Genomic DNA, 25,159 nt, shown 5'->3' on the forward strand with positions numbered 1-25,159 from the left:
GGAACAATAAGAACAGCAATCTTCAAGTCTTACTGTGAACATGTGCTGAAAGTTGGGAAGATAACAGGAAAAACTGAGGTCTCAGAATTATATAAAAAAAAGTTACATTAAAGCAAAGTTGGAGTAATTCATAAATGTGTTAAAAGAAGAATTACTGGGGGTTGGGATGTGGCTCAAGTGGTAGCGCACTCGCCTAGTGAGTCGCACTGGGTCCGATTCTCAGCACTACATAAAAATAAAATAAAGATATTGTGTCCACCTAAAACTAAAAAATAAATATTAAAAAAAAGAATTCCTGAAGACCAACTAAAAAATAAATATTAAAAAAAAGAATTCCTGAAGACCAAGATGATGAGATTCATTGCATAAGAGAGTTGGGACCTGCACGTGACATTATTTGTGGAGAACAATGACATTCATTCCTTTTTTTTTTTTTTTTTTTTTTATTACAGCATTATGGGATTGGGGTTTGGCTCAGTGGCAAAGGGCTTGCCTTGCACATGTGAGGCACTGGGTTCAATCCTTAGCACCACATAAAAATAAATAAACAAAATAAAGATAGTGTCCCTCTATAACTTAAAAAAAATAAAAAACAAATTTTAATTAAAAAATTATTAAGAATTTCAAGGTTGCAATAGAAGAACATTAAACCTTCTATGTGGGTTGGGGATATAGCGCAGTTGGTGCAGTGCTTGCCTCGCATGCACAAGGCCCTGGGTTCAATCCTCAGCAACACACACACACCACCACCACCACCACCACCACCCCAAAACAAAACAAAACAAAACAAAAAAATCCTTCTAAGCCTGGGATCCTGTACAATGCCCATGAAGGGTGATGATAATGATGAAAGCAGGTTGTTTCTTACACAACTGCTTTCTTTCTGGGTCTCAATTGCCTCACGTAGAATTGGAAAAAATGACAAAAGACATCCTCAATCCCATTGTTGTACAAGTTCTGGGAGATCACTAGTAAGGCGGAGAAACAAACCTTGTCCCTTTCTAACTTCCATCACCATTCACTACATTTGAGCCCAGGGTTTTCTAGAAGGCTCCAAAGCATCCGGTGACCATAGCAACTCAAACCAAACTCCCGGGCCCTCGGCTCCGCCCACCGCTCCAGGGACGCACTCGTTGATTGGCTCAGCACGTCGACCAATGGTCGGCCAAGCGGGCTGTCTGCCGCGCGGTCAATGGCCGCGGACCGGGAGGAAGGCGGGAAGAGAGGGAGAAGGCGGGCCTGGACGGCGGGACGCGTGCGTGTTTCCGGCTCCTCTGCGGAAGGGGGACTAGTGGAGCCGTTGGGCCCGACGCGACTCGAAGGAGCGGGGAGAGTGCGGGACGCTAGTGCGGAGCTTGGAGTGTGGGTCAGGGCCGGCGCAATGGGCGGGGAGCAGGAGGAGGAGCGGTTCGACGGCATGTTGCTGGCCATGGCGCAGCAGCACGAGGGCGGCGTGCAGGAGGTAACGGCCCGCGCGGCGTGGGCCCGCCTGGCCCAGCGGCCCTAGCCACGCTCCCCCTGCCCTTCTCTGCCTGTGCGAGCCGAGATCGACCCCTGGGTCTCGTGGGCCCTTGGGATCTCCCGCACATTCTCGCCGTGCACCAGCTTCCGGTCCGGCCATCTCGCCGGGGGCTCACCCCTCTGGTATCAGTCCTGGCCTCTGGGCCTCTGGCGCTCTTCAATAGTTATATTTTAGAAATTCTGGCGTCCTCGAACTCGCCCCTGGATTTCCTCTAAAGCCGTAGGATCCGTCCCTGGGTACTATCCACGCTTCTTGCCCCGTTTCTTCCTTGATGGCTGGAGCCGAAGAGCATCCTTTGAACTATCTCAGACATTGTAATTTTGTATCTACCCAGACTTGGAGCCAGCTTACGGTAGTGGGCGGGAGAACAGAGTGATGTCAGCACGTGGCCTTTTTAGGCTTTGGCGGGGGGATAGGAAACGTGTATTCGCAGTTGGTTTCCACCCTTTATCAACTGGAGACCTTTGCATATGCCAGTCCTCAGTTTCCTTAGCTGGAACCGCGAATCCCTGTTTTCTTAAACTGGAAGAAAGTCGTGTTTTGAAGTGAAGGATAGTGAGTTCTCAGTAACAGGGCTTCTTTTCTTCATTCAACAAACGTTTGTCATGAGTGCTTAATGTGTGCTGGACATTTCCGTTACTGGATCCTGGAGACAGGAGTGGAAACTTTTCCTTGCCATCACAGAACTGGCAAAGAGCATTTTAAACACATAAATTCCTATTGAGTGACCAGACCGGTAACACATAGTGTATGAATGATAAGCATCAACTAGCACAGATTCTTTTTTTTTTTTTTAGTGCTGGGGATCAAACCTAGGGACTTGTGTATGTTAGGGCAACCACACAACCCCTGGACTACACATTCAATCCTGTACTTGGGGGTTTTTTGAACAGAAATAGGTAGGAAAGCCTGTTAATATCAGGGCAGAACTCTCGGTTCTGAAATGCAGCTGAGGGCCAGAGAACGACAGGGTTTTGTCTTATGATCATCTGCCAGTCTCTTGACTTAGGCAGGACCAGGCTCCTTAGGCCAGTGTACTTTCCACACTCCGTTGCTGTTTTTGTGGCTCACTGAAGACAGATTTTCTCTGAGCTTTCCATTCTCCTTAAGCTCCTATGGTAACCATGTATTTAAGGAGGAAGGTTTTGTTTTTGTTTTGTAGTGCTAGGGATTTAAACCAGGGCTTCACATGTACTTGGCGCATACATGCTGTACCCCTGGGCTGCATTTCCATCCATTTTTAAAAGTTAAAAAATTTTATTTGATGCTGGGGATTGAACAACCCAGAGGGGCTTTGTCACTGAACTACATCCCCAGTTCTTTTTTTTTTTTTTTTTTTTTTTTAAAGAGAGAGTGAGAGAGAGGGGGACAGAGAGAGAATTTTAACATTTATTTATTTTTTCTTAGTTCTCGGCGGACACAACATCTTTGTTGGTATGTGGTGCTGCTGAGGATCGAACCCGGGCCGCACGCATGCTAGGCGAGCGCGCTACCGCTTGAGCCACATCCCCAGCCCCCCCAGTTCTTTTTTTGTTATTGTTTTTTAATTTTGAAATAGGATCCCACTAAATTGCTGAAGGTCTCACCAAAGTTGCTAAAACTGGCCTCGAACTTGAGATGATCCCTTTTTATTTTGGGGATAGGGTCTCACTGAGTTGCTCAGGCCATCCTGGAACTTGGAATCCTCCTGCCTCAGCCTCCCGAGCCCCTGGGATTATAGGCATGTGCCACCATTCTCAGGGTGGGGAGGGGAAGGTCTAATTTGCAAGTGTAAAAAGGTGGTGCATGCTTGTAATCTCCAGAGACTGAAGCAGGATTAGGAGTTCAAAGCCAGCCTCAGCAATTTAGTGAGGCCCTAAGCAACTCAATGAGACTGTTTCTAAATAAAATATAAAAAAGGGCTGGACATGGCTCAGTGGTTAAGTGTCCTTGGGTTCAATTCCCAGTACCAAAAAAAAGAAAAGTCTACTTGTTTCCATTTTCCTAAGTTTTTGACACAAAATTGATTTTTTAAAAATCATTATTTCTTTACAAAATGGATTTGGGAGTGAATGAAATGAAAAAGTGTTTAAAAGCAGGAATTGGAACTGTAGGATTCTAGCATCAGATAGAGCCACTTGAGAAATATGTGGCACACCTCTAATCCTAGTGGCTCTGGAGGTTGAGGCAAAAGGATCTCAAATTCAATGTCAGATTCAGCAATTTAGTGAGGCCTAAGCAATTTAGTAAGATCTAATCTTGGGCTGGGGATGTGGCTCAAGCGGTAGCGCGCTCGCCTGGCATGCGTGCGGCCCGGGTTCGATCCTCAGCACCACATACAAAGATGTTGTGTCTGCTGAAAACTAAAAAATTCTCTCTCTCTCTCTCTCTCTCTCAAAAAAAAAAAAAAAAAAGAGATCTAATCTCAAAATAAAAAATAAAAAGGATTTGGGATGTGGCTCAGCAGTTAAGTGCTGGTGGGTTCAATCCCCCGTACCAAAGAAAAAAAGAAGGGAGAGTTTCCTACATGCTAGGCAAGCACTCTACCGCTGGGCTGCATATCCAGTCATTTTTAAATTTTTACTTGACACAGGGTCTCCCTACATTGTTGAGACTAACTTGTAGTCCTCCTCCTCTCAGCCTCCCTGGGATTACATCTCTTAATCACTTGGTTATTTGGTACTCCAACCGGAGATAGTTTATCTTAACCTTTGAAGTGGCTTCATTTGTTCCCCTCCTCCTGACTCTGTCCTAGTTACTTAGTAGACTCTTGATGGATTTTTTTTTTTTAATACTTTCTGGAGACAAAATCTGGGCCCAGGCATTTCAGGCCTGGATGTAGAAGAACAGTGTTCCATAGGCTCAGGCTGCTTCTAGCACTACAAGGAAAGTTAGGTGGGCACACAGATATAAATAAATGAGAACTCCGTGTTTCAAGTGATTTATATAAGGTTAGGGTAGGTAGGCTTCCTGGTGCAAATGGCTAAGGGGCTTGTTGGGAAGATGTCTCAGTCCGGAGATGCGGTGAAGTAGTCAACCAAGTTCGCTCCTAGAGTAAGGAAGTGGCTTTGTGTAGTTAAGGGCTCTGATCCCCCATAGCTCTAAGTCTTCTTCCTCTGTCTTTCAGCTTGTGAACACCTTCTTCAGCTTCCTTCGACGCAAAACAGACTTTTTCATTGGAGGAGAAGAGGGGATGGCAGAGAAGGTGAGTACTGGGGACTCCTATCCCTTGGGCAAGTCTTTCTCATCAGAAGAAAAGCTGAGCTGATCTGATCTCCTTTTGGCACGATAGGAACTTTTAGTGGAACCAAATGCCAGTGATAGGCAGAAGGGAAGAAGATTGACAGTAAAGCCCCTTACTGGTGCTTTATCCACTTGTTTCCCATAATTTTTTTTTTTTTTAATTCAGTGGTGGGAATTGAACCCAGGGTCTTGCTCATACTAGGAAGTGCTTTACTATTAAGTTACATTCCTATCCTTCTCTGTGATTTTTTTTTTTTTTGTACTAGAGATTAAACCCAGAGGGGTTTAATCACTAACCACTGAGTTGCATCCCCAAGGCCCCCCTTCCTTTTTAAAAGCTGTAGATGGACATAATACTTTATTTTATTTACTTTTATGTGGTGCTGAGGACTGAACCTGGTGCCCCACACGCATATGACCCCAACCCCCAGCCCCTGCCCTTTGATTTTCTATTTTGAGAGATAGGATCTCTCTACATTGCTGAGGCTGGCTTTTTTTTTTTTTTTTTTTTTTTGGTACTGGTGATTAACTCGGGGAAACTTGGTCATTGAGTCACCTCCCCAGCCCTGATTTGTATTTGATTTAGAAACAGGGTCTCACTGAATTGCTTAGGGCCTTGCTATTGCTGAGGCTGGCTTTGAACTTGAGATACTCTGGCCTTAGCTTCCTAAGTCACTGGGATTATAGGCTTGTGCCACCGTTCCCTGCTGTTCAATGACTATTTATTGAATTCTTAATACTTTGTTCATGTTCAGTTCTAAGGTAAACCCTTCAGGATTACAATGTGCATATAGTCATGGTCTTGGTTTTTATGGATCTCGTAGGTGTAGCCAAAAAAAATTGCTGTGAAAAAGTGGTGGGTAGAGGACAGTTGCTCTGGAGACACAAAACAAGGGCTAACCTAGGGGCTTGGGAAAGGTTTCCTGAAGAAGTGATATTGGACATGTGAAGGTTGAGTTGGAGGGAGCTGGAAGAAGAGGGGTGAATTTTTTTTTCAAGGGGTGAGGAATAGTGTTTCAGAACTGCCATGGGATGATGGTAGCTATGGGATAATAAATGTCTGCTAGTCCCTTAGAGGTTTTCACAGCCTTATCTAGGCTGTCTTCCCTTGGGATCACTCTTTTCCAGGAGATTGGTGAGACTCTTAGGTAGAAACCTATCTAGCATTGCCATTTGGTTATCATTTATAGCACAGTAGCTCTTCTGTTGACTGCATACTATGCATAGAGCCACTGGATGCATCATTTCCAAGTGCAGAGGTTAAGAGCATGGGCTCTGGAGTTGGACAGATGGGTCTGTGGATCTTGCTCCCCCAATCCCTTCCACTTTACAACTGTGTGACCTTGTGACCACTAAGTTTCTGAGCCTAATTTTTCCTGCTTATAAGAGAGGCTAATCTTTACATCAGAGGACTGTTTGAAGGATTAAAAAAAGGTAATAATAGATGAAGTGACAGGCATATGAGAATACAGCCTATAATTTTTGTGAACTCCTTGGGGCCATATCTGTTTGGGATTTGGAATTCTTTGGGTTTTAGAAAGGCAAGATTTTTGCATATACTGTGCATATTGCATATAGTGTACCCTGATCCAGGGGTCAGAAATAGCATCCTACAGCAAACGCATTAATATTTCTGCAGAGAAATCATATCAATCTTCATACCAAATGTGAGTAATCAATATTATAAATATCTACATACCACAAAAAATATAAAATGCTTTTAGTTTTTAATAACTTCTGGGGCTAGGAATTATGAATAAGGAATTGAGACCTCAGTAAAGCCACGGTGATCAAATCAATGTAGTATTGTCTGAAAGGAAAAATGGACCAGTGAAGCAAAATAGAGAATCCAGAAATTAAGTCTAGTACCAGGGTTTGAACCCAGGGGTACTTAACCACTAAGCCTCACCCCCACAGGGCCCTGCTTTTTAATATTTTATTTAAAGACAGGGTCTTGTCAAGATGCTGAGGCTGGTTTTAACCTTGTGATCCTCCTGCCTTAGCCTCTTGAGCCACTGGGATTACTGGCATGTGCCACCATGCCTGGTGTTAGGGGCTTTCATGGAAATTTCATTACATAGGCATGATTGATTAGATCATTGGCCATTAAGCAGTCAGTTCAATCTCCACGTCCCCTCTCCATGTTGGGAAGTGGATCTGTGAGATCCAAACTTCTGATCCTGGGTGGTCTTACTGGCAACTAGTCTTTATCCTGAAGCTATATGTGTAGAGTCCTAACAAGAATGGCCTCATTAGAACAAAAGAGGCTCCTTTTACTTAGGAAGTTCAAAGGATTTAGGAGCTCTGTGTCAGAAACCTGGGGTATGGACCAAATACTGCCTGTGCTTCTGATTGTCTCTTGTGTCCCTGTGGTGTTTGTTTATGCTTCTTTGTCCTTTGGAGTTCCTGTATGTTGGTAGGTGTATTTCAAAGTTTGATTTGCTCAAGGTGAGTGTTTTTGTTTTTCCTCTCCTGTGTTTATAGATGGTCATGAGGAGCACAAGGTGTTTGGTTGTTTCTTTCTCCTCTCTGTTTCTCTGTGGTACTGGGATTGAACCCAGTGTCTGACCCCAGCCTGATCTCCTTTGGTTGTTTCTTTTTGTGATGTTACAATCACTAATCATTCCTAAATCTATTTCATTCCTCAAGGTTTGCAAAATGCTGATAGTTCCATTCTTACTTCCTTGGTAAAACTTTCCTCACCAACCATTTGGTTACCCGAGACCTGTCTTGAACTCATAGACAGCACACACAGGAAAAGCTCTTTCCTCACAGCTTTTGGGATAATTACTTGGTTCCCAATCCAAAAGTGACCAGTGAGGTGGGTTCCCCCTCATTTTTGTTATAAATTAATGAACTTGAGTAAACTGTGTTTCGGGCACTTGGAATTGTTTTTACTGAGTTAAGCCAAGAGGGAAATCTATGTCAAAGGACACGGGCTAGTTTGGCTCCTGATAATAATGTTGAGACTCCAGTGCTAAGCCCTCGCTTGTGCATGCCCATATAGTAGTCTGTTTCTTTGTTATGCCATACCATACTTCCCAAATCCTTTGTCCTACTTTAATGTGAGTCTCCTTTCTCTCTGTCTGTCTGTCCTTGGCTCTTAGTAGAGGATATGTGGGGGTTCTTTGTGTCATTGTTCTTTAAATTTCCTGTGTTTTTACAGATATAGTTCCCAATGGATTAGCATTTTAGCAAGAACTGTTTCATAAAATTCTTCCCTCAGAAAAGTGTTTGAGGTATTTTGGGTGCTACAAAGCGAAATCAGGCTAGGGTGGTGTTTCTAAGGGCCATATGTCAGAGACCTAGATGGTTAAATTCAAGGAGGAAAAGTGCTGATGGAGGGGTTGAGGTGGAGTTCTGTGGTGCCCTCAGGAAGAGAGAGGGCACTTAGTTGGTGAGAATCAGGAAAGGTTTGGGGGAGGATGCAGCACTGGAGTGGCCTGAAAGCTGAAGTAGGATTGGGATGGCTGAGGAGCAGGACAATGTCCCAGGTGCAAGAGGCACCGTGACAAGATGCACAGTAGGAAACTTGTGGTAGGGAAAAAATTCTAGAGGGAAATTCTTAATCCACCAAGAGAGGGCATACCTATGACCTGCACAAACTGGGTCTGATCTGAGGAGGAAGAGGAACTCCCAGGAGGTCAAGGTCAACAAAGAGCAGACCAAAGGACCTGAGCAGAGAGGGCCTGAGGGTCTAGGGCTGCACTGTGGGCCGTGGGGGAGCTGGAGTGGTTCTGCACCAGAGCTGTTTCTGCTTTTGTTGGAAGTCCAGACAGGGAGAGTGCTAAGGCCCAGCCTGAGGTGGCCAGGATGGCAGAATGTTGAGTCTGGGAAGATTGGTACCAGGTGGATACTCACAGACTGAGACTGTGTCCTCAGGCACCTGGATGGGTGGTAATTCTGCTCTTTTAGGTGGGAGCTTTAGGGGAGGAGAAAGTTGCCAAGGACACTGACTTGTGAGTGAAGGTGCAGAGACTCCAGGTTGGCTCTGGGCATCACAGCAGTGGCCCCCAATGATGTTCTGGTAGTTGCAGTGCTGGGGACTTTTGGATCTATGCCTTAGGTGAGGATCTGCCTCCTCTCACTGCCTCCCCAGGCATCCCCCAGCTGTCACCTTTCCGTCCTTCTCCAGGAGCCCGTTTTGGGCAATTGGGTGAAAGGCAGAGGTGAGTGTACTGTTCCCGCTCTTTGGCTGTGGTGTAGGGGAAGGGTGGGGTGGGGCAGGGCTAGGGGACAGGAGAATTGCTCAGGTGGGGAGGAATTCAGTAGGGTTGTTGTTGAGAATCCGCACCAGAGTCAGCACTATTGTCTACTCTTTGAATGTGTCCTCTCCCTCAACTGTGTTGGAGTACCCTCTTTCTAGGGTGGTGGAGTTCAGGACCTCATGCCTTTGGGTTCAGTTTAAATGACTTTGCAGTCTGCCCTGGCCAGACTACACTCTACTCCCCCTCACTCAGCCTGGCCAGGGAAAGCCTGTGCTCACATGTGCCCACCCAGCAGGCCCAGCCCCCTCAGACCCTTCCCCACCCTGCTGGACTGTTTTTTCTAGAGGTATGTCTAGTGACTGAAGCGTGACTCCATGATAGCCTCTTGGTTGGCACCTCTGTGGAGGCTGCCATACTGCCAAGGATGTCCTTTTGGTAGGAGGAGCTAGGAGGAAGGGTCAGAGGCCACTGTGATTGGCCTTGACTCTTCATCTCTGCCCTCACTTAACCTCCAGGAGCTAGGAAGGTATAAGACAAATGGGGTGTGACATGATTCATAGAACTAGGAGAGGGGAGGGCCCTGTTCACGCCTCCCCTTGGCTGCAGATTGGTGAATGGCTTGAGTTCAAGGTCCCCCTGATTAGGGACTTGGGCAAGGCCCTGTGGTTGAACAGTCTGCTGTGTCACTGCCTCATGACCTGTTGTTCCTCTTGACAACAGAATGGCCCTCAGGTGGCTCGTTTCTCACCCCTCCCCCATAGTTTTATTAACTCATGTGCTTTGTGGGGGCTTTTGGTGGCCTTCACCATTTCAGAGTATGGCATTCCTATGGTGTGGCATGTGTGCTGCATTTGGGTGTAGCCTGAGGAATGGATGCAGATGGATGAGAATCCATTGGCATTTGACAGAACCCCAGATCTGGCAGCCTGTGAGTGACTTCTGTGATCCTGAGCCTTTGCAGACCCTTTTCTCCACCTTCTCGGATTCAGAGGTGTTTAGAAGATGGTTTTTATACCACTGATCACTTGGTGGGTATTCTGTGAGGCCTCCAGGTACAGATGTTCGTATGTGTGCCATGTATTGGTGGTCACAGGGTTGGGTAATGTAGCACTTACTGAAGGACTGGAGGTAAAAGTCAGAGAGACATTTGAAGTGGTCTTGGAGAGTGTGTAGGAGCTTGCTGGGTAACCTGAGAGTGGGGATGAAGATGTTCTAGGCAAAAAATAGCACATGGCAAGGCTGCTTTTAGAGAGGCACAGAGAGATAACCTCAGGGTGACACTCCGGGCCTGAGATTTAGCGTTACTAACGGGTTCCAGGTGATCCTGGGACTGTCAGTCAGGGGGGCCCCCACTGGGAGCTGCTGGCCTGCCACTGTTTTTCTATTGTGTAGAAGTTGCTTCTTTCAATTCCCCCTAGTTTATGTACACACAAGCCCAGCTGGTCAAGGTTGTGGGAAGCCAACACATTATGTATGACTTGATGTACCCAAGCAAGGGACTGATTGTACCCAGCTCTTGATGAGTGCTTTCATATTCAGTCTTTCTGGTAGATAAGGAACCTGAGGCTTAGAAAGAGTTAAAGTTGTTCACTTGTGAAGCCTCACAGCCAGATAGTGACAGGTGACAAGAGGGGTAGCACTTCATTGTGGCAGGGAGGTCAGCTAGCAGGTTGTGGAATGGAAGCATCCTGGGAACGCTTAATGGGAGAGGAAGGGATTGAAATTGATTGCTTGCTGGCTAGGGAGAGGGAGACCAGTCTCTTGCCTAGGAAACTTCTGGCTTCTGCTAATATGGCCCTTCTGGTGTAGTGCTGCCTGAATGGGGCTTTGCTTCAGGGGACAGGACACACACAGGTAAAAGAAGTTGAGGATCAACTGCCCCTTAAAGGGGCTGGCTAATGCTTGATTCTGCTTGTAACAGCTTTACTTTTTTTTTTTTCCTTTCATGTGGTGCTGGAGATCAAACCCAGGACCTTCAAGCATGCTAGGCAAGTGCTGTACTGCTAAGCTATGCCCCTGGCTCCAGCCTTTTTTTTTTTTTTTTTTTTTTGGTACCAGGGATTTAACCCACGTACACTTAACCACTGAGTTGCACCCATAGCCCTATTTTATTTTGATTTTTTAAAAAAATATTTATTTTATTAGGTGTAGATGGATACAACACAATGCCTTTATTTTTATGTGGTGCTGAGGATCGAACCCGGGTCACGGCCATGCTAGGCGAGTGCTCTACCACTGAGCCACAATCCCAGCCCCCCTATTTTATTTTGATACAGGGCCTCACAGAATTGCTTAGGGCCATGCTGGGTTGCTTAGGCTGGCCTTGAATTTGTGATTCTGGTCTCAGTCTCCCAAGTTCCTTGGATTACGGGCATACACCACTGTACCAGGCTGAAGGTATTCTCATTATTACTCTGCGATAAGTGTACTATCTCCGCTTTACAGGCAAGGAAACAAGTTCTGAGTACAGTGCTTTGCCCAGTGCCCAGCAGGTAGAGATGAACTTGGACTTCAGGTCTTGGGACACTGTCCCCTGTTCTAATGCCTTACTGTCTTCTCTGCATTTTCCAGCTTATCACACAGACCTTTAACCACCACAACCAGCTGGCACAGAAGGCCCGGCGGGAGAAGCGAGCACGGCAGGAGACTGAGCGGCGGGAGAAGGCAGAAAGGGCGGCCAGGTTGGCCAAGGAAGCCAAAGCAGAGACCCCCGGGCCACAGATCAAAGAGCTGACTGATGAGGAGGCAGAGAGGCTGCAGCTGGAGATTGACCAGGTTAGGGTGGGCTTCCCTTTTTATCCTCCCTAGATTTCCATTGGCACTGGAAAGTGGGGACTGTGTTGCCAACTGCTGTACCCTTTGCCACAGAAAAAGGATGCAGAGAATCATGAGGCCCAGCTCAAGAATGGCAGCCTTGGCTCACCAGGGAAGCAGGTGAGATGGATTGTTGACACTTAGGACTAGTTAGAGACTTGAGAACTAGCCTTTCTGTAGTCCTCTGGAATGCCCTCCTTTACCATCCTCTGACTCCTAGCTTTAGGGATCCTCCACATATTTCAAGATCTGATTCACATAGAACACATGGATATCGGTTAAAAAACAAAACAGCTCCCACTAGCCTTAGACCTTACGTAGAAAGCCTAATATCCTGAGGGGGCAATGCCTATATAGGGCACCATCCAAAGTAGGCTGGGGTCTGTGGGTACAGCCATGCCCTTTGTCACATGGTAAAATAGTTTTGAGTTCCTCTTAGATATCAGAACTAGTTTTACCTCTGGTTCCTGGTGGATTAGGGTATTGGGTCTATCTACCCCTGCATGAAGTGGGCAGGGGCCAAGTCTGTTTTGTGGCTATATGCCCAGTGCCAGCTGTGGGCCTGGCCCAGTGGAGTTTGGTCTTTGTCTGAGCACCTCCGATTGTGAGCAGGAAGCTGAGGAGGAGGAGGAAGAAGAGGATGAGAAGGACAAAGGGAAACTGAAGCCCAACCTTGGCAATGGGGCTGACCTGCCCAACTACCGCTGGACCCAGACCCTGTCGGAGCTGGATGTGAGTGACTGGAGCCAGGGGTGGAGGTCAGGGAACCAACCTGGGGTCTTGGTGGCCCCTGGGGACCCCTCCTGACTGTCTGTGTCCATGCAGTTGGCAGTGCCCTTTCGTGTCAATTTCCGGCTGAAGGGGAAGGACGTGGTGGTGGATATCCAGCGGCGGCACCTCAGGGTGGGGCTCAAGGGGCAACCAGCAGTCATTGATGGGGAACTCTACAACGAAGTGAAGGTGGAGGAGAGCTCCTGGCTCATTGAGGATGGCAAGGTGGTGACAGTGCATTTGGAGAAGGTGCGTGAGGTCTGGTTTCCTAGCACAGGTGCTGACAAGAGGGGTAGGGACCTGTTGATCCACTTGGGCCATACTAGGGGACTTTGGAATCAGGAAAGAGCTGTGATTGAGAGTCATAGTTGAACCCTGTTTGGTGCCAAGTCTCTGCCTTTCCATCAAGTTTGCACATGCTTTCAGTTCCGCACATACTTGAACCCCTACTCTGTACATGTACTTGCTGTTCTAAGAACTGGAGAGAAGAGTGAACAAAATGTAGAAAAGTCTACCCTCAGGAAGCCGACCTTCTCTACCTCACTGCCTTTCCAGAGCTGAGACACAGCAGTAAATAAAAGGGGTCTCTATCAAGGGACATATTTTTTGCAGTACTGGGGTTTGAACCCAGGGCTTTGCACATGCCAGACAATCAAGTACCACTAAGCTATACTTCCAGCCCTTTATAACTTGAGACAGCATTTCACCGAGTCGCCTAGGCTGGCCTTGAAGTGCCATCCTACTGCCTCAACCTCCCAGTTAGCTGGAATTAATACCCATGTCACCAAGAAGCCTGGTTTCACTCTTTAGCTTCTTTCCCTCCACCATGCATGACTGTCTCCCTCCAAACTTTCTTTTATTTTTTGTTTCAGGGAATGAACCCAGGGGTGCTTAACTACTGAGCTACATCTGTAGCCCTTTTTATTTTTAATTTTGAGACAGGAAATAGCATAGGGCCTCAGAGGCTGGCTTTAAACTTGTGACCCTCCTGTCTCAGCCTCCTGAGCCACTGGGATTACAGGTATTTGCCATAGCATCCAACTTTTTCTTTCCTTTATGATGCTGTTTGTCACTGTTGGCCTCTGCGGCTGTCTCCCCCAGCTGCTCGGAAAGCAGAGGTCTGGCTTATCTATATTTCTGGTCCCAGCACAGGCTTGTGCGAGTCTCAGGTACAGGATGTGGATGGGAAGAAATTTGGTTCTGAAATGGTTGAAGGGTGATTGCTGAGGCAGAGTGAAGGTCCCCAGCTTGCTACCACTGGGTGTCCTTTTCTTTACAGATTAATAAGATGGAATGGTGGAGCCGTTTGGTGTCCAGTGATCCTGAGATCAATACCAAGAAGATTAACCCTGAGAACTCCAAGGTGAGCCCTGGCTGGTTGGAAGAGCTTCGGCAGGGAGGTGAGGGACCTTACTCTTAGACATTGACCTTCACTGTCCTTGCCTGCCTGCAGCTATCAGACCTGGACAGTGAGACACGCAGCATGGTGGAAAAAATGATGTATGACCAGAGGCAGAAGTCCATGGGGCTGCCCACATCGGATGAGCAAAAGAAACAGGAGATTCTAAAGAAGTGAGCAACTCAGATGGGGACTTGGGTAGGATGGGTACCTGAAGCTCAGACCTGGGTGACAGTAGTGAGTGGGGTCACCCAGCAGGACTTAGGGGTTGCCCTGCCCCCTTCCAGCATGAGCCAGCCAAGTTTATGGTTTTATGACCTTGACTTACCTACCCTTATCAGTTGCTGAGGTCACTCTTAGGGCAAAGCTGACTCAGTAGGAAGCAAGGGGTTACAGGCAGTTGTTGCCACCTACAGGAAAAGTGTGTCCAGTGTTGGCACCTGTTTCCAGCCACAGGGCCTCCAGTGGGCCTCAGACACCTGGGACCCCACCCCTTCCCAGCCTGACTTCTAAACTGGGAGACCAAACTGGTTTAGGAAGACTGCCTGTTTGACCTTCTCCTTCCACTTCTCCAGGTTCATGGATCAGCATCCAGAGATGGATTTCTCCAAGGCCAAATTCAACTAGCTCCTGTGTTTGCCTCCCTGAACTCTTGGGGTTGAGCCCCCAGCCATCCAGCTTCTTTCCCATCCTTCCCTGGGACCAGGGAGCCTCAGGACTGAGGCAGGCATAGGACTGGCCCAGGCACACAGGACCGGGGCGTCATGGGAGAAGGGCTGGGGCCTTGGGGGTCTTGCCCTCCCCAGTTGGCCTACTGTTACACATTAAACCTCTTCACCCAGCTCCACCTGTGTCCTTTCCTCCTTCTGGCCTTCCCCTGGGGGAGGCCTCTTTTGGCTGCTGCTAGGAGATAGGGTTTTGGCTTTTAGCCCAGATTCTGCCATGTGACCTAGAGCAAGTCCTTGCCCCTCATGGGGCCTCAATTTCTCCTCCTCTCTTGGAGGATTGGGACAAGGTTTTTAGTCTGTATGGCTCCAAGCAAAGGAGAGTTTTTCTGGCTACAGAGAGCAAGACGTATGTCAGATTCTCAAAGGAGCCCATGAACCAGCAAAGATTAAGGCCAGCTGGACTTAATTGATTTTATTTTCATCTCTGAGAGTCCCTCCACCACCCCCAGCCCTGAATCAAGTATTTTTCCAACTCTGGACTGTTTCCCAGGGCAAAAGAGCAACAAGGCCTTGGTGACACTGCCTAGCTCAGGTGAGGGAGATGGGATCACTCATGCCTTAGATTTGTTCTGTGTAGTACAGGGACCTGCCCTAAAGTATAGGCTAAAGTCTGGTAAGGCCCTACTGTTTTTGTCTCTCATCTGGACATGTGCAGTTTTTAAAGCCTCAGAGCCAGCCCCTAGGCAGTAACAGAGCTGAGGACATGTTACCTCTGTCCAGCCCCAGGACCTTTAGCTGGCCCTGCCCTGCTTCTGCCAGAGGGTAGAGGTCATTGCAGGCACTTACCTTTGTCTCTTTCCCAAATTTGATAAATCCTGTTTTGGGGGAATGCACATGATAGTTCACAAGGCTGTTTACTAGAAAAAGGTGTTTTACGGCTGAGGCTGGAGTGGAGGGACTGGTGTCACTCTCCTACTCTGGTGCTCTGCAGTTGGTAGGATGGAAATCAAACCCAGGGAGGACCTGACTACTAGACAAATGCTGCCACTGAGCTACACACACCCCAGCCTGGTTTTATTCTCAGGCCTTGACCTAGATGGGACAACAGAGCCTGAGGAAAGGGCCCAGTTAGACTGCAGGAGCTACAACTGGGCCCCATGGTCATAGCCCTAGGGGAGTATCCTGTGTATCTAATAGGAAACTGGACAAACAAGTAGTTTGTCTAGTCACTTTCCAAAGGGTGCCCATGGGGACATAAAAAGGGCTGCAGATAAAGGGGTAGGAATGGAAGACCATGGACATCTTCCAGCTTGTTTGTTAGTTTAAGATGGGTTGGTGGACCTGCCCCAGTCTCTGCTGAAAGGATCCTATTAGACATGCCTGTTTGAGGAGCAGTGAAGGATAGGCTGGATGCTGGTGCCCAAGCAAGGGGAGCCTCTTGCTGTCCCAAGGTTAGCTTCCAGGTCCAAAGCCGCAGTTACCACCTCTGTGACCCACTAATTCCTTGACTTTTCAGCCCCAGGTTCCCTTATACTCTAGGGTTGCAAGAAAGGCCAAGGTAACTGAAAACCACTGTGCTGTTAGCACAGGGAAGAGGTGGAGGGGAGCAGCAGGGTTAAACTGGGTGGGGGCTGCTGACAAATGATCAGGGATTTGGGGGGACTGGGATGGCTGACAGGCCACCCTGCAGGCAGTGGACAAGGGGAGCAGCGATGGTGCCAACAAGCACCCCTAGAACTGAGAACTCCAAAAGCTATTCAGGTACCACACTGTTCTTGGAACACAGGCAGTATTGCTTCACATCATGACCTCAACTCTGCCACACAGCCCAGCCTCATACCCATGTCCTGTCTCCTGGGCAGCCATTAGGCAAGGCAAAGCAGGCAGAAAGGACTATGTGGTAGCCCAGATTATAAGATAGGAGTCCATTACCTTTGTACTTTCAACTGTGGTGGTTAGCTAGAACAAACTGCTCAGCAGCATAAGGTGAAGTGGGCACTGCCCACCCACAACTCAGTCTACTTAAGCTTCAAGTTTGCAATGATGACTGCTTAGGGTGACATTACGAGGACAGAGTTGGGATTCAGTCCTGGAAGATAACTTTAAGTCTTTGTTTTCCATGATCGATCCACAGAAAGGAATAGGTCCAGGCAGGGGTCAGGCCAGCTGGGGATGTGGGCACTTTGGCCCTGTGAAATGCACATGGTCCAGGAAGCAGTCAGTGAAGGCAGGAAGAGCTAGAGTGGGCACTGCTTCTGGCCTCACAGTCCAGCCTCCCTCAAAGAAGGTCCTGATGCCTCTTTATTTTGTAGGCTACGTTGCTCCCAAGAAGGGTTGTGCTGCTATACCCAGCAGGGATTAGCAGTACACCTGGAGCAGGGGTGCCCCTGAGGAGTCTGTGTCAGTGCCCTGGAAGGCCGAGTCATGGCTGGCTGGGTACCCTGGTGGGAGGAGGAAACAGGCTGAGAGAGGGCAAAGAGTTCATCCAGGGCCCACTGCCAGGGAGAAGCCTGATGAGCGGGAACAGAGCAGGGCTTGAGCCTGGTCAAGTCACTCAGCTTGGGTGACTTTTTTTTTTTAAATTTTAAACATCTGAATCCTAGCCTCCTTCTCCCAGGGGGTTGTTATGAAGGCCCAGAAGACAGTAGAACCACACAGGGTGCCTTTGTAACAGAAGGCTGAAGACTGGAATTGGGATTGGGTCCCTTCTAACCCATCTTTTCCGAGCACCTCCTGTTTGAAGCCAGTTTATAAGACTGGGATGAGTTTATGGCTGCTCAGCCCCCTTGTCCCTTTCTGACCTTATCCTCCCCATCCCAAAAAGTAGCTGGGAAAGGGGCATGTGAGGGGCCCCTAGGATAGTCCCCCACCCTCTGCATTCCTTGTGGGATCAGGACCACACCTGGGGTTCCATATGGCCGCAGCTTCCGGGCGATGGCATCTGCTGTTGTCTCCTGGGAGATCTGCACTGTCAGTTCTAGGAAGGGAACATAAGGGAGCAGTGATCATTTCACATTCTTTTATCCCCACCCCCTAATTCGGTTTGCTGCCTAATGAGGGGTCACTCATCCCTGGGTAGGGCTAGAGGAATAATGCTTAAAAACAAGGACACAGATAAACTGTGTGTTTGCATGTCAGTTGCTGTGGTAGATGGGCAGGTGGGTCTTTTGGTTAGGCCAGGCTGTGTTAGAGGTTCAAGTTCACATGGGCCCCAGGCTAGGTCTGGAAGCTACTGGGGCAAGTAGTAGTGGAGGAGCCTATTAGGTCAAATTGTTGACTGGGTGGGTCATTGCACTTCTGGACAGAGCAATGACCAGAGAGCTCGCAGGGTCTGCATGCTCCTCTCAGCCTTTCTCAGATCTCACTGGGAAGGGCCAGAGTGGGAGCTGGGGAGTGGAATGCACGGGAGAAAGGAAGACCCACAATGGCCCAAGACCCCAGTCCAGCCCCTCCTTTGGCCAGAGCCTTCCCTATTCTGACTCTCTGGTCCCACCTACCATCCTGGCTGAGACCTGAGCCCACCATAGTCTCATGGCCACTGTCAGGGGCAGCAGCTGGGGCTGCAGCCCGGGTGGAGCGCCCCTCTGAGGTCTGTGGGCGGGCGCGGCTCTTTCGGGTACTAATGCGAATAATGCCGCGCACCAGGCGGCCCTCCGCGTCCTGCTCGTCCAGATGGTAGTCCTGCGTGATGCTGCTGATCAGGTCCGAGATCTTACTGGTCTTCTCCAGGAACACCGTGTCCGACGTGCATTTGGCCAGCTCGTCGATCTGGTGTACGCTGAACAGCTCGGTCAACTTCTTGAATATGAGCACGTCGATTTCCCGGCTCGACATGGAGCCGCTGCCCATCTCCGGCAGGTCCAGGTCCGACTCGTGGAAAGAGTAGTACTCCTCTGAGCCTCGGGGACTGCTGGCAAGGGTGCTCGGCAGGCTGTGCCGCGTGGGAGGGGGCTGGGCCAGTGGCTCCTTGCAGCAGGAGTCCGAGTCCGGAGCTGGGGAGGTGGTGCTGCGGTAGGGGTACACAGGGACGCCTTTGAGCTTGACATCAGGGTAGCTGAAGCTGCTGCCCACGGCAGACTTGAGCCGCTGGCCATCCCGGCGGCTAGGGGGTGGGCGGTCGGGGCTGGGGGGTACTCCATTGTGCTCCTTGGCCCAGCTGGCCTCAGCAGCCTCCTCGGTGGAGTCCCCAGCAGACAAGCAGGGGCTGCAGCCCCGCACACAGGCCCCGCAGCGCTGGAGGCAATCCCTGCAGCGGCGGAAGCAGAAAGCAGCCCGACACCAGTCCCACCCCCAGGGACGCCAGAGCAGGCAGCAGGCTGGGGGCTCTGTGGCAGGCTCTGCAGAGCCCGAGATGAAGGTAATGCTCTCTGGCCCATGGTGGCCAGGGTCCTTGGGGTCTGGTCTCCGGGTGCGGCGGCCTGGTGGGTGCTGCGGTGTTTCATTATACGCCTCCAAGCATAGCTCTGTTGGCTGCTCCCAGGGTCCCAAGCGAGGTGGCCCAGATAATGGGCGGGGCTGTCCTGGCCGGGGCATGGCTCACTGCATGGTCTCCTGCAGCCAGGTACCTGCCTGGAGAAGCCAGGAAGAAGTCAGGACGGGAGGTCAGGGACTAGCTCCGGCCGTCCTAAAGAGAATAGAGTTCTGACTTCTGAGAGGCCAAGCGTGCCCATTAACCATCTGTTTGTGCTCTTCTCTCCCCAAAGAGAAACTTTTTTGGTCTGACCCAAATTTCAAAAATCTCTGGGACTTCACACCCACCGAATGACTACTTAAACTAAACAAACAACGGCGCTGGGGTTGTGGCTCAGAGGTAGAGTGCTCGAGTAGCATGCGTGAGGTACTGGGTTCGATCCTCAGAACCATATACATGTAAAATAAAGATATTGTGTCCACCTAAAACTAAGAAATAAAATATTAAAAAAAAAAACTAAACAAACAACAAAAACCCAGAAAACAAATGTTAGCAGGGACGTAGAACAGAGCCCTGTGTGTTGCTGGTGAGAGGAAAAATGGCCAAGTACTGTAGGAAACAGTATGGAGTTCCTTAAAAATTTAAACATAAGGGCTAAGGACATAGGTCAGTGATAGAGCATTCAATCCAGCATTCATGGGTTCTATCCCTGGCACTGAAAAAAATATTATTTTATAAAACACAATTACCATATATACCAGCAGTTCCAGTTTCGGGCATACTCGAAAAACTTGAAAATGGTCTTAAATATCTATTTGTATATAATGCTCCCAACAGCATTATTCACAGTAGCCATGAAGTGAAAACAACCCAAAATGTTCCATCAATGAATGAATGGCTAAAGAAAATGTGGTCTATGCAGACAATGAAATATTATATGGCTTTAAAAAGGAATGAAATTTGGGCTGGGATTGTGGTAGAGCACTTGCCTAACATATGTGAGGCACAGGGTTTGATTCTCAACACCACATAAAATAAATAAATAAAATGAAGATATTGTCTATCTACAGCTAAATTTTTTTTTAAAAAAGGAATGAAATTCTGATAATACTACAAAATGCTTAACCCTTGTAGACATTATACTAAGTGATGTAAGCTAGAAAGCAAAGAATAAATATTGTATTGCACTACTTAAATATATCAAATAGTTGGGGACAGTGGTGCATACCTATATCCCAGCTACTCAAGAGGCTGAGGCAAGAGGATCACAAACTCCATGCCAGCCTCAGTAACTTAGCAAGACCCTGTCTCAAAATAATTACAGTTTGGTGGCAGAGCATCCCTAAATTCAATTCCTAGTACTGCAAAAATAAATAAATTAATTAATATCCAGAATAACTAAATTCACAGAGACAGAAAGTATAATGGTGGTTGCTAGGAGCTGGGGCAGAGGGAATGGGGAATTAGGGTTGAATAGGTAGACTTTCATCTGGGGACGATGAAATTCTGGAGATGGATGGTGGTGATAGTTGTGTAAGAATGTGATTGTACTTAATCATATCATAGAACTGTAAGCTTAAAAGTATTTTAAAAAGCTGGGCACAGGGCTGGGGATGTGGCTCAAGCAGTAGCGCGCTCGCCTGGCATGCGTGCGGCCCGGGTTCGATCCTCAGCACCACATACCAACAAAGATGTTGTGTCCGATGAGAACTAAAAAAAAAATTAAAAAAATATTAAAAATTCTCTCTCTCTCTCTCCTCTCTCACTCTCTCTTTAAAAAAAAAAAAAAAAAAAAAAAAAGCTGGGCACAATGGCGCACACCTGTAATCCCAGTGGCTCAAGAGGCTGAGGTAGAAAGATCATGAGTTCAAAGCCAGCTCAGCAACGTAGTGAGGTGCTAGGTAACTCAGTGAGACTCTGTCTCTAAATAAAATATAAAAAGGGCTGGGGATGTGGCTCAGGGGTTAAGTGTCCCTGCGTTCAATCCCTGGTACCAAAAAAAAAAAAGTGGTTAAAAAATATTAAAATGGTAATTTTAATGTATATTTTACCACAAAACAGAAAGACTTCTCAGGATCTCACTTTATGAGAAATGGACTCCTTGGTTTTCCTACTGTTGGGAAGCGTGGCACAGAGCTGCTGAAGGACTCAAGAAATGCTTTTCTATCCACTTGCTATGATCACTAGCACTTTCCCTTCCTTCTTTTTGTCCTTTATATCAGACATGGGAAAGTAATAGGTCCCCTGTCTGACTCAGCTGCTCTCCTAAACAATATTTAACACCAAGAAGTTTTGCTTCCTCTGATTAGAAAAAACTGAGACACAAAATACATCTTCATTCTCTTTCTGACTTGGTTGCTAGGAGGCTCAGAGCTAAGACTTTATTCACTTATAAATACTGAGCCTGGCTCTGTCAGGCACTGTAGAAGATTAATGAACTATAGACCCTGTACTTGGTGATTCACACATGCTTTTGTAGAAAAACAGATTCTTTTTTTTTAATAAATAATTTTTTTAAGAGAGAGAGAATATTTTAATATTTAATTAGCTAATGTGGATAATTATTGAAATTAGAAAACAGACTAGCTAATGTGGATAATTATTTATTAGTAATATGCCCATATTAAATTTTCTGAATTTGATTGCTATAATTATTTAAGATACTGTTCTTATTCTTATGCAATATACACTAAAGCACTTAGGGGTTTAGATGCACCTCTGCAACCTAATCTCAAATGGTTCAAACCAACCAGCAAAAACCTAGAGCTAGAGGGAGGAATGTTGGACAGTGGAGGGGTGAGGAGGATACAGGAGTTTTTTTTATTCCTACAACTCTTCCACTCCACAGGTCACACAGCACTCCTCCTGCATGGACCTGGAGAACCCCTAGTCAGATGGAAACCCCTCCCCACAGCCTTCACCTGGGCTCTGTGGGCTGGGTCAGCCTTGTGCCATCTGTTTTAAGATGAGCCTCTCTCCCCAAGAACCAGGACCCAGAAGGGCAAGAACTGTGTGGGCTCCCTTTCTGTTTCAGCGTGTGGAGCAAGGTCAGGTTCAGAAGGTATTTCAGGAAACAGACACATTTTATAGGATAACAGGGTAGAATTAGGACCACTGGGTAGAAGAAAAAGGCCATAGGCTGACCAGAGTGGGGACCAACAATCCAGAGGAGAGGGTATGTGAAATCTCATCTCTGAAATTGTAATAAGTGACTTTAAATTCAGGGGCACCTGATTAAAAATCTTTGCCATGGTTTGAGCAATGTGGGGTTGGGCACAGACTTATTTATTCTCTCTCTCTCTTTTTTTTTTTAACCAGGGATTGAACCCAGGTGCTTAACCACTGAGCCACATCCCCAGCCCTATTTTGTATTTTATTTAGAGACAGGGTCTCACTGAGTTGCTCAGTGCCTCGCCATTGCCAAGGCGGGATTTGACCTCACAATCCACCTGCCTCAGCTTCCAGAGCTGCTGGGATTACAGGCATGCAACACCATGCTTAACCCATTCACTGAATTTACAAATATTTACTGAAGGCCTACTACATGCCAGACATCGTTCTAAATTCTGTGAATACAGTGATGAAACAGACAAAACTCCCTTCCTTGAGAGTTTAGAGAAAGTGATTATTGATGGCTTACATTGTTCTAACTGCTTTGTCTGTAATAAACCAATTAATTCTGACCACTCTCTTTATGGTATTATATACAGAAGCACAGAAAGGTTAAATAAGTTGTCCATAGCCACACTTTTATTTGTACCCAATTGGCCTGGCCCCGGACTCTCATCCACTTCCATCCCAGTTCTCAAAAGAGGGCTCTTGACAACCATCCCAGCCCATTTGTTACTTGTAAGGAAAGAGGCAGTCAAAGCTACCAGCTCTGTGGACAGCCTGTGTCCCAGGAGGCCCACATGGGGACCCCTGAGTATTCTAGGCTCAGGCCTTCATCTGGAGTGTGGGATGATCTACACTGTTCAACCATACTGAGCTCTGAATTTGTAAGAGCATCAGGAGTTACTGGTGATGGGCTGGATCACTGTCTCCTTCCCCACCTCCAACCCTTTAGGACTTGCTACTGTTGATTAAATTAATCCAACATATTTATTGTTGGGCCCAGCACTATATTAAATGCTGAGGATATAGCAGTGAATGTTCAGGAACAGGCTCTAGCCCAAGAGGACTTTCACAATTGCCCTGTACTATACCCCCACTTTACAGATCCGAAACCTGAAGCTGAGAGAGGTGAAGTGCCTTGTCACAAGACACCAAGCTGAAAAGGGATGAAGCAGTATTTATGCTATGTTCTGCCAGGCTCTGGAACCCATGCATTTTGCTCTGTGCCATGCACTTCCAGTGGGGTGGGATGATGTGGGGACCAAGACCTGGGGTCAGTGCCTGGCTGCTGTTTCTCCTCCTGAAGTCAGTCTATTTCTTGCAGGGTATATCTTCCCCTCCTTGCTGCTACCCCCCCCCACCTCCGTCCCAATCTTAGGAACACTCTTTGGTTTAGTGAGTGAGGGAGGCCTCTATTTTGTCTGGGGGCAAGACTCTGGCCTCAGGTTCCTCATCTTTTAAATAAGGAAAGAGAGTACCTTCGTGGTCTTCCTATGAAGAGTCAATGAAACACAGTGTACAGGGGTTTAGCAGAGTGCCTGGCATCTGGGAGGAGCTCAGTCACTGAGCACTCCAAGGTACCATAGAGATGATCCCGAGCTCGGCCCACTTCCCACTAATGCTTCGCCTTTCCGCCATAGTCCCCACGAACGGATGCACTTCAGTCCTGGACCCTCCTCCCAGGGATCCCAGGGCAGTCCGGCCGCAGCAACCTCTGTCCCACCACTGTGCCCAGTAAGCCCAACACCCGGCGGGAGGAGCAGCCCCGCTCACCAAACAGCCGTCGGCTCGGGCGGGGGGCATCCGTGCACCTTCAGTGTCCCGCCGCAAAGGAGCAGCCCAAGACTCCCTGTCCGTGGGCGCCTGGTCCTGGGTCAAGGGGAGCCAGACCCTGCGCTGCCCGGGACGGGCGCAGCCTCTTGCCAGCACTGCCCTCGGGGCGAGCGCCATCCCTGCAGCTGCACGGCCTCCGCCCGCGGGCAGACGCAGCCGCTCCCGGGTCCTGACACCGGTCCTCGGAGTGAGCTCGGCCCTCGCCCCGACGCCGTTCCCACCCTCGGGCGAGCGCGGCTCCCGCACCCAGTCCCCAGCCCTCGGGCGCGCACGGCCCCCTCGCCCCACTCTGCCTGCCCAGCCCCAACGCCCGCTCAGGCCGCTCCCGGGCCCGGCCCGCGCACCCCGGAAGTGGGAGGGCAGCCCCCGGGGGACAGAACCTGGGACCCTCCCCCGTTCTGGCGCAGCCTCGAGGGGCTCCCCCCCTGGCGCCGCCCCAGTTCGCGCCCCCTCGGGCCCGCGCGGGGCTTACCTGTCCCGCCAGGTGAGCGGCCTCCGGCTCAGCGCTTCCCCCGCCCCCTTCGCCGCTCACCTGGGGCGCAGGTGAGCGTCTCGCGGGAGCGCTCCACGGGCCGCCGCTGGGGACACACTTCCTGCCTCCGCGAAGTGCTGCCGCCGCGCACCTGGGCTGAAGCCCCGCCCCGGGGCGCTGGGCGGGCACCTGGGCTGGGCCCCGGCGCTCAGCCGGACGGCCTAGCCCGGAGAGTGAGGCCCCGCGGGGGCGGCGGGCGAGTGCAGGGCTCGGGCTCTCCTCCCAGCGCCCTTAAGGCTCCAGCTCTAAGGCATGTCTGGGGAGCCTTCCCGGACTCCTGAGCCTGCCTGTTTTCTGTAATGTGGAACATTTCTCTGAACTTCCCTGCCACGGTACTCAGCAGGTTGTTTTCTTGTCTTCTTTCTCCTCTTTTTAGCCTCTGACCTTGAGGACCGGTCTGGTCTTCTCCTATATTCCTGATGTCCCTCACAGGGCCTGGCACATTCTACGTTTTCAGCAAATACTCTCCATTGAAAATGGCTTGATTTCCTTAGGCAGAACCAGGGACCTGAGTTATTTGCCCAGTAGTCAGTTCACCCTCTCATCTGTTCCCGGAAATCTACAGGTGAAGCTCTGCTCCAGAGCTGCTCAAGTAGGATGGAGAGAGCGTCAGGCTATGCAGCTCTGAGAGATATCTCCTGGATCAACAGAGGAAGCCAAAACGG

The 25,159-nt window shown here is 48.8% G+C and overlaps 2 protein-coding genes across 4 annotated transcripts; one reads left to right on the forward strand and one right to left on the reverse strand.

The window, feature by feature from the left end:
- Positions 1 to 1,244: 1,244 nt before the first annotated feature.
- Nudc (nuclear distribution C, dynein complex regulator) lies at positions 1,245 to 14,781 on the forward strand. The gene is made up of 9 exons (XM_005317653.4): positions 1,245 to 1,462; positions 4,629 to 4,706; positions 11,524 to 11,727; positions 11,821 to 11,886; positions 12,379 to 12,498; positions 12,592 to 12,786; positions 13,817 to 13,900; positions 13,991 to 14,109; positions 14,512 to 14,781. Exons 1-9 carry the CDS (start codon positions 1,382 to 1,384, stop codon positions 14,561 to 14,563), a joined length of 999 nt encoding a protein of 332 aa, XP_005317710.1. The 5' UTR covers positions 1,245 to 1,381; the 3' UTR covers positions 14,564 to 14,781.
- Positions 14,782 to 15,061: 280 nt separating this feature from the next.
- Positions 15,062 to 24,621, reverse strand: Kdf1 (keratinocyte differentiation factor 1). 3 transcript variants are annotated; one of them, XM_021734589.3, is made up of 4 exons: positions 24,435 to 24,621; positions 18,102 to 19,173; positions 17,507 to 17,581; positions 15,062 to 17,045 (listed from the first exon to the last, which is right to left on the reverse strand). In XM_021734589.3, exons 2-4 carry the CDS (start codon positions 19,135 to 19,137, stop codon positions 16,963 to 16,965), a joined length of 1,194 nt encoding a protein of 397 aa, XP_021590264.1. In that variant the 5' UTR covers positions 19,138 to 19,173; positions 24,435 to 24,621; the 3' UTR covers positions 15,062 to 16,962. The 3 variants fall into 3 exon arrangements, with proteins under 3 accessions (XP_021590264.1, XP_077881817.1, XP_077881816.1); XM_078025691.1 differs by having other exon boundaries at positions 24,495 to 24,617; XM_078025690.1 differs by lacking the exon at positions 24,435 to 24,621 and adding an exon at positions 23,903 to 24,359.
- Between the last annotated feature and the right edge of the window lie 538 nt (positions 24,622 to 25,159).

Source organism: Ictidomys tridecemlineatus, chromosome 11 (assembly GCF_052094955.1).
Source record: "Ictidomys tridecemlineatus isolate mIctTri1 chromosome 11, mIctTri1.hap1, whole genome shotgun sequence".
In the NCBI taxonomy this organism is placed as follows: domain Eukaryota; kingdom Metazoa; phylum Chordata; class Mammalia; order Rodentia; family Sciuridae; genus Ictidomys; species Ictidomys tridecemlineatus.

Excerpts from the sequence above, each read along its gene's own strand:
- Nudc (XM_005317653.4), top strand. The coding sequence starts at position 1,382 with ATGGGCGGGGAGCAGGAGGAGGAGCGGTTCGACGGCATGTTGCTGGCC. Across the intron at positions 13,901-13,990 it reads TTAACCCTGAGAACTCCAAG|CTATCAGACCTGGACAGTGA; the intron begins GTGAGCCCTGGC and ends GCCTGCCTGCAG. Across the intron at positions 14,110-14,511 it reads AAACAGGAGATTCTAAAGAA|GTTCATGGATCAGCATCCAG; the intron begins GTGAGCAACTCA and ends CCACTTCTCCAG.
- Kdf1 (XM_021734589.3), bottom strand. The coding sequence starts at position 19,137 with ATGCCCCGGCCAGGACAGCCCCGCCCATTATCTGGGCCACCTCGCTTG. Across the intron at positions 17,582-18,101 it reads CTCAGGTCTCAGCCAGGATG|AACTGACAGTGCAGATCTCC; the intron begins GTAGGTGGGACC and ends TTCCCTTCCTAG. Across the intron at positions 17,046-17,506 it reads GCGGCCATATGGAACCCCAG|GGTACCCAGCCAGCCATGAC; the intron begins GTGTGGTCCTGA and ends TCCTCCCACCAG.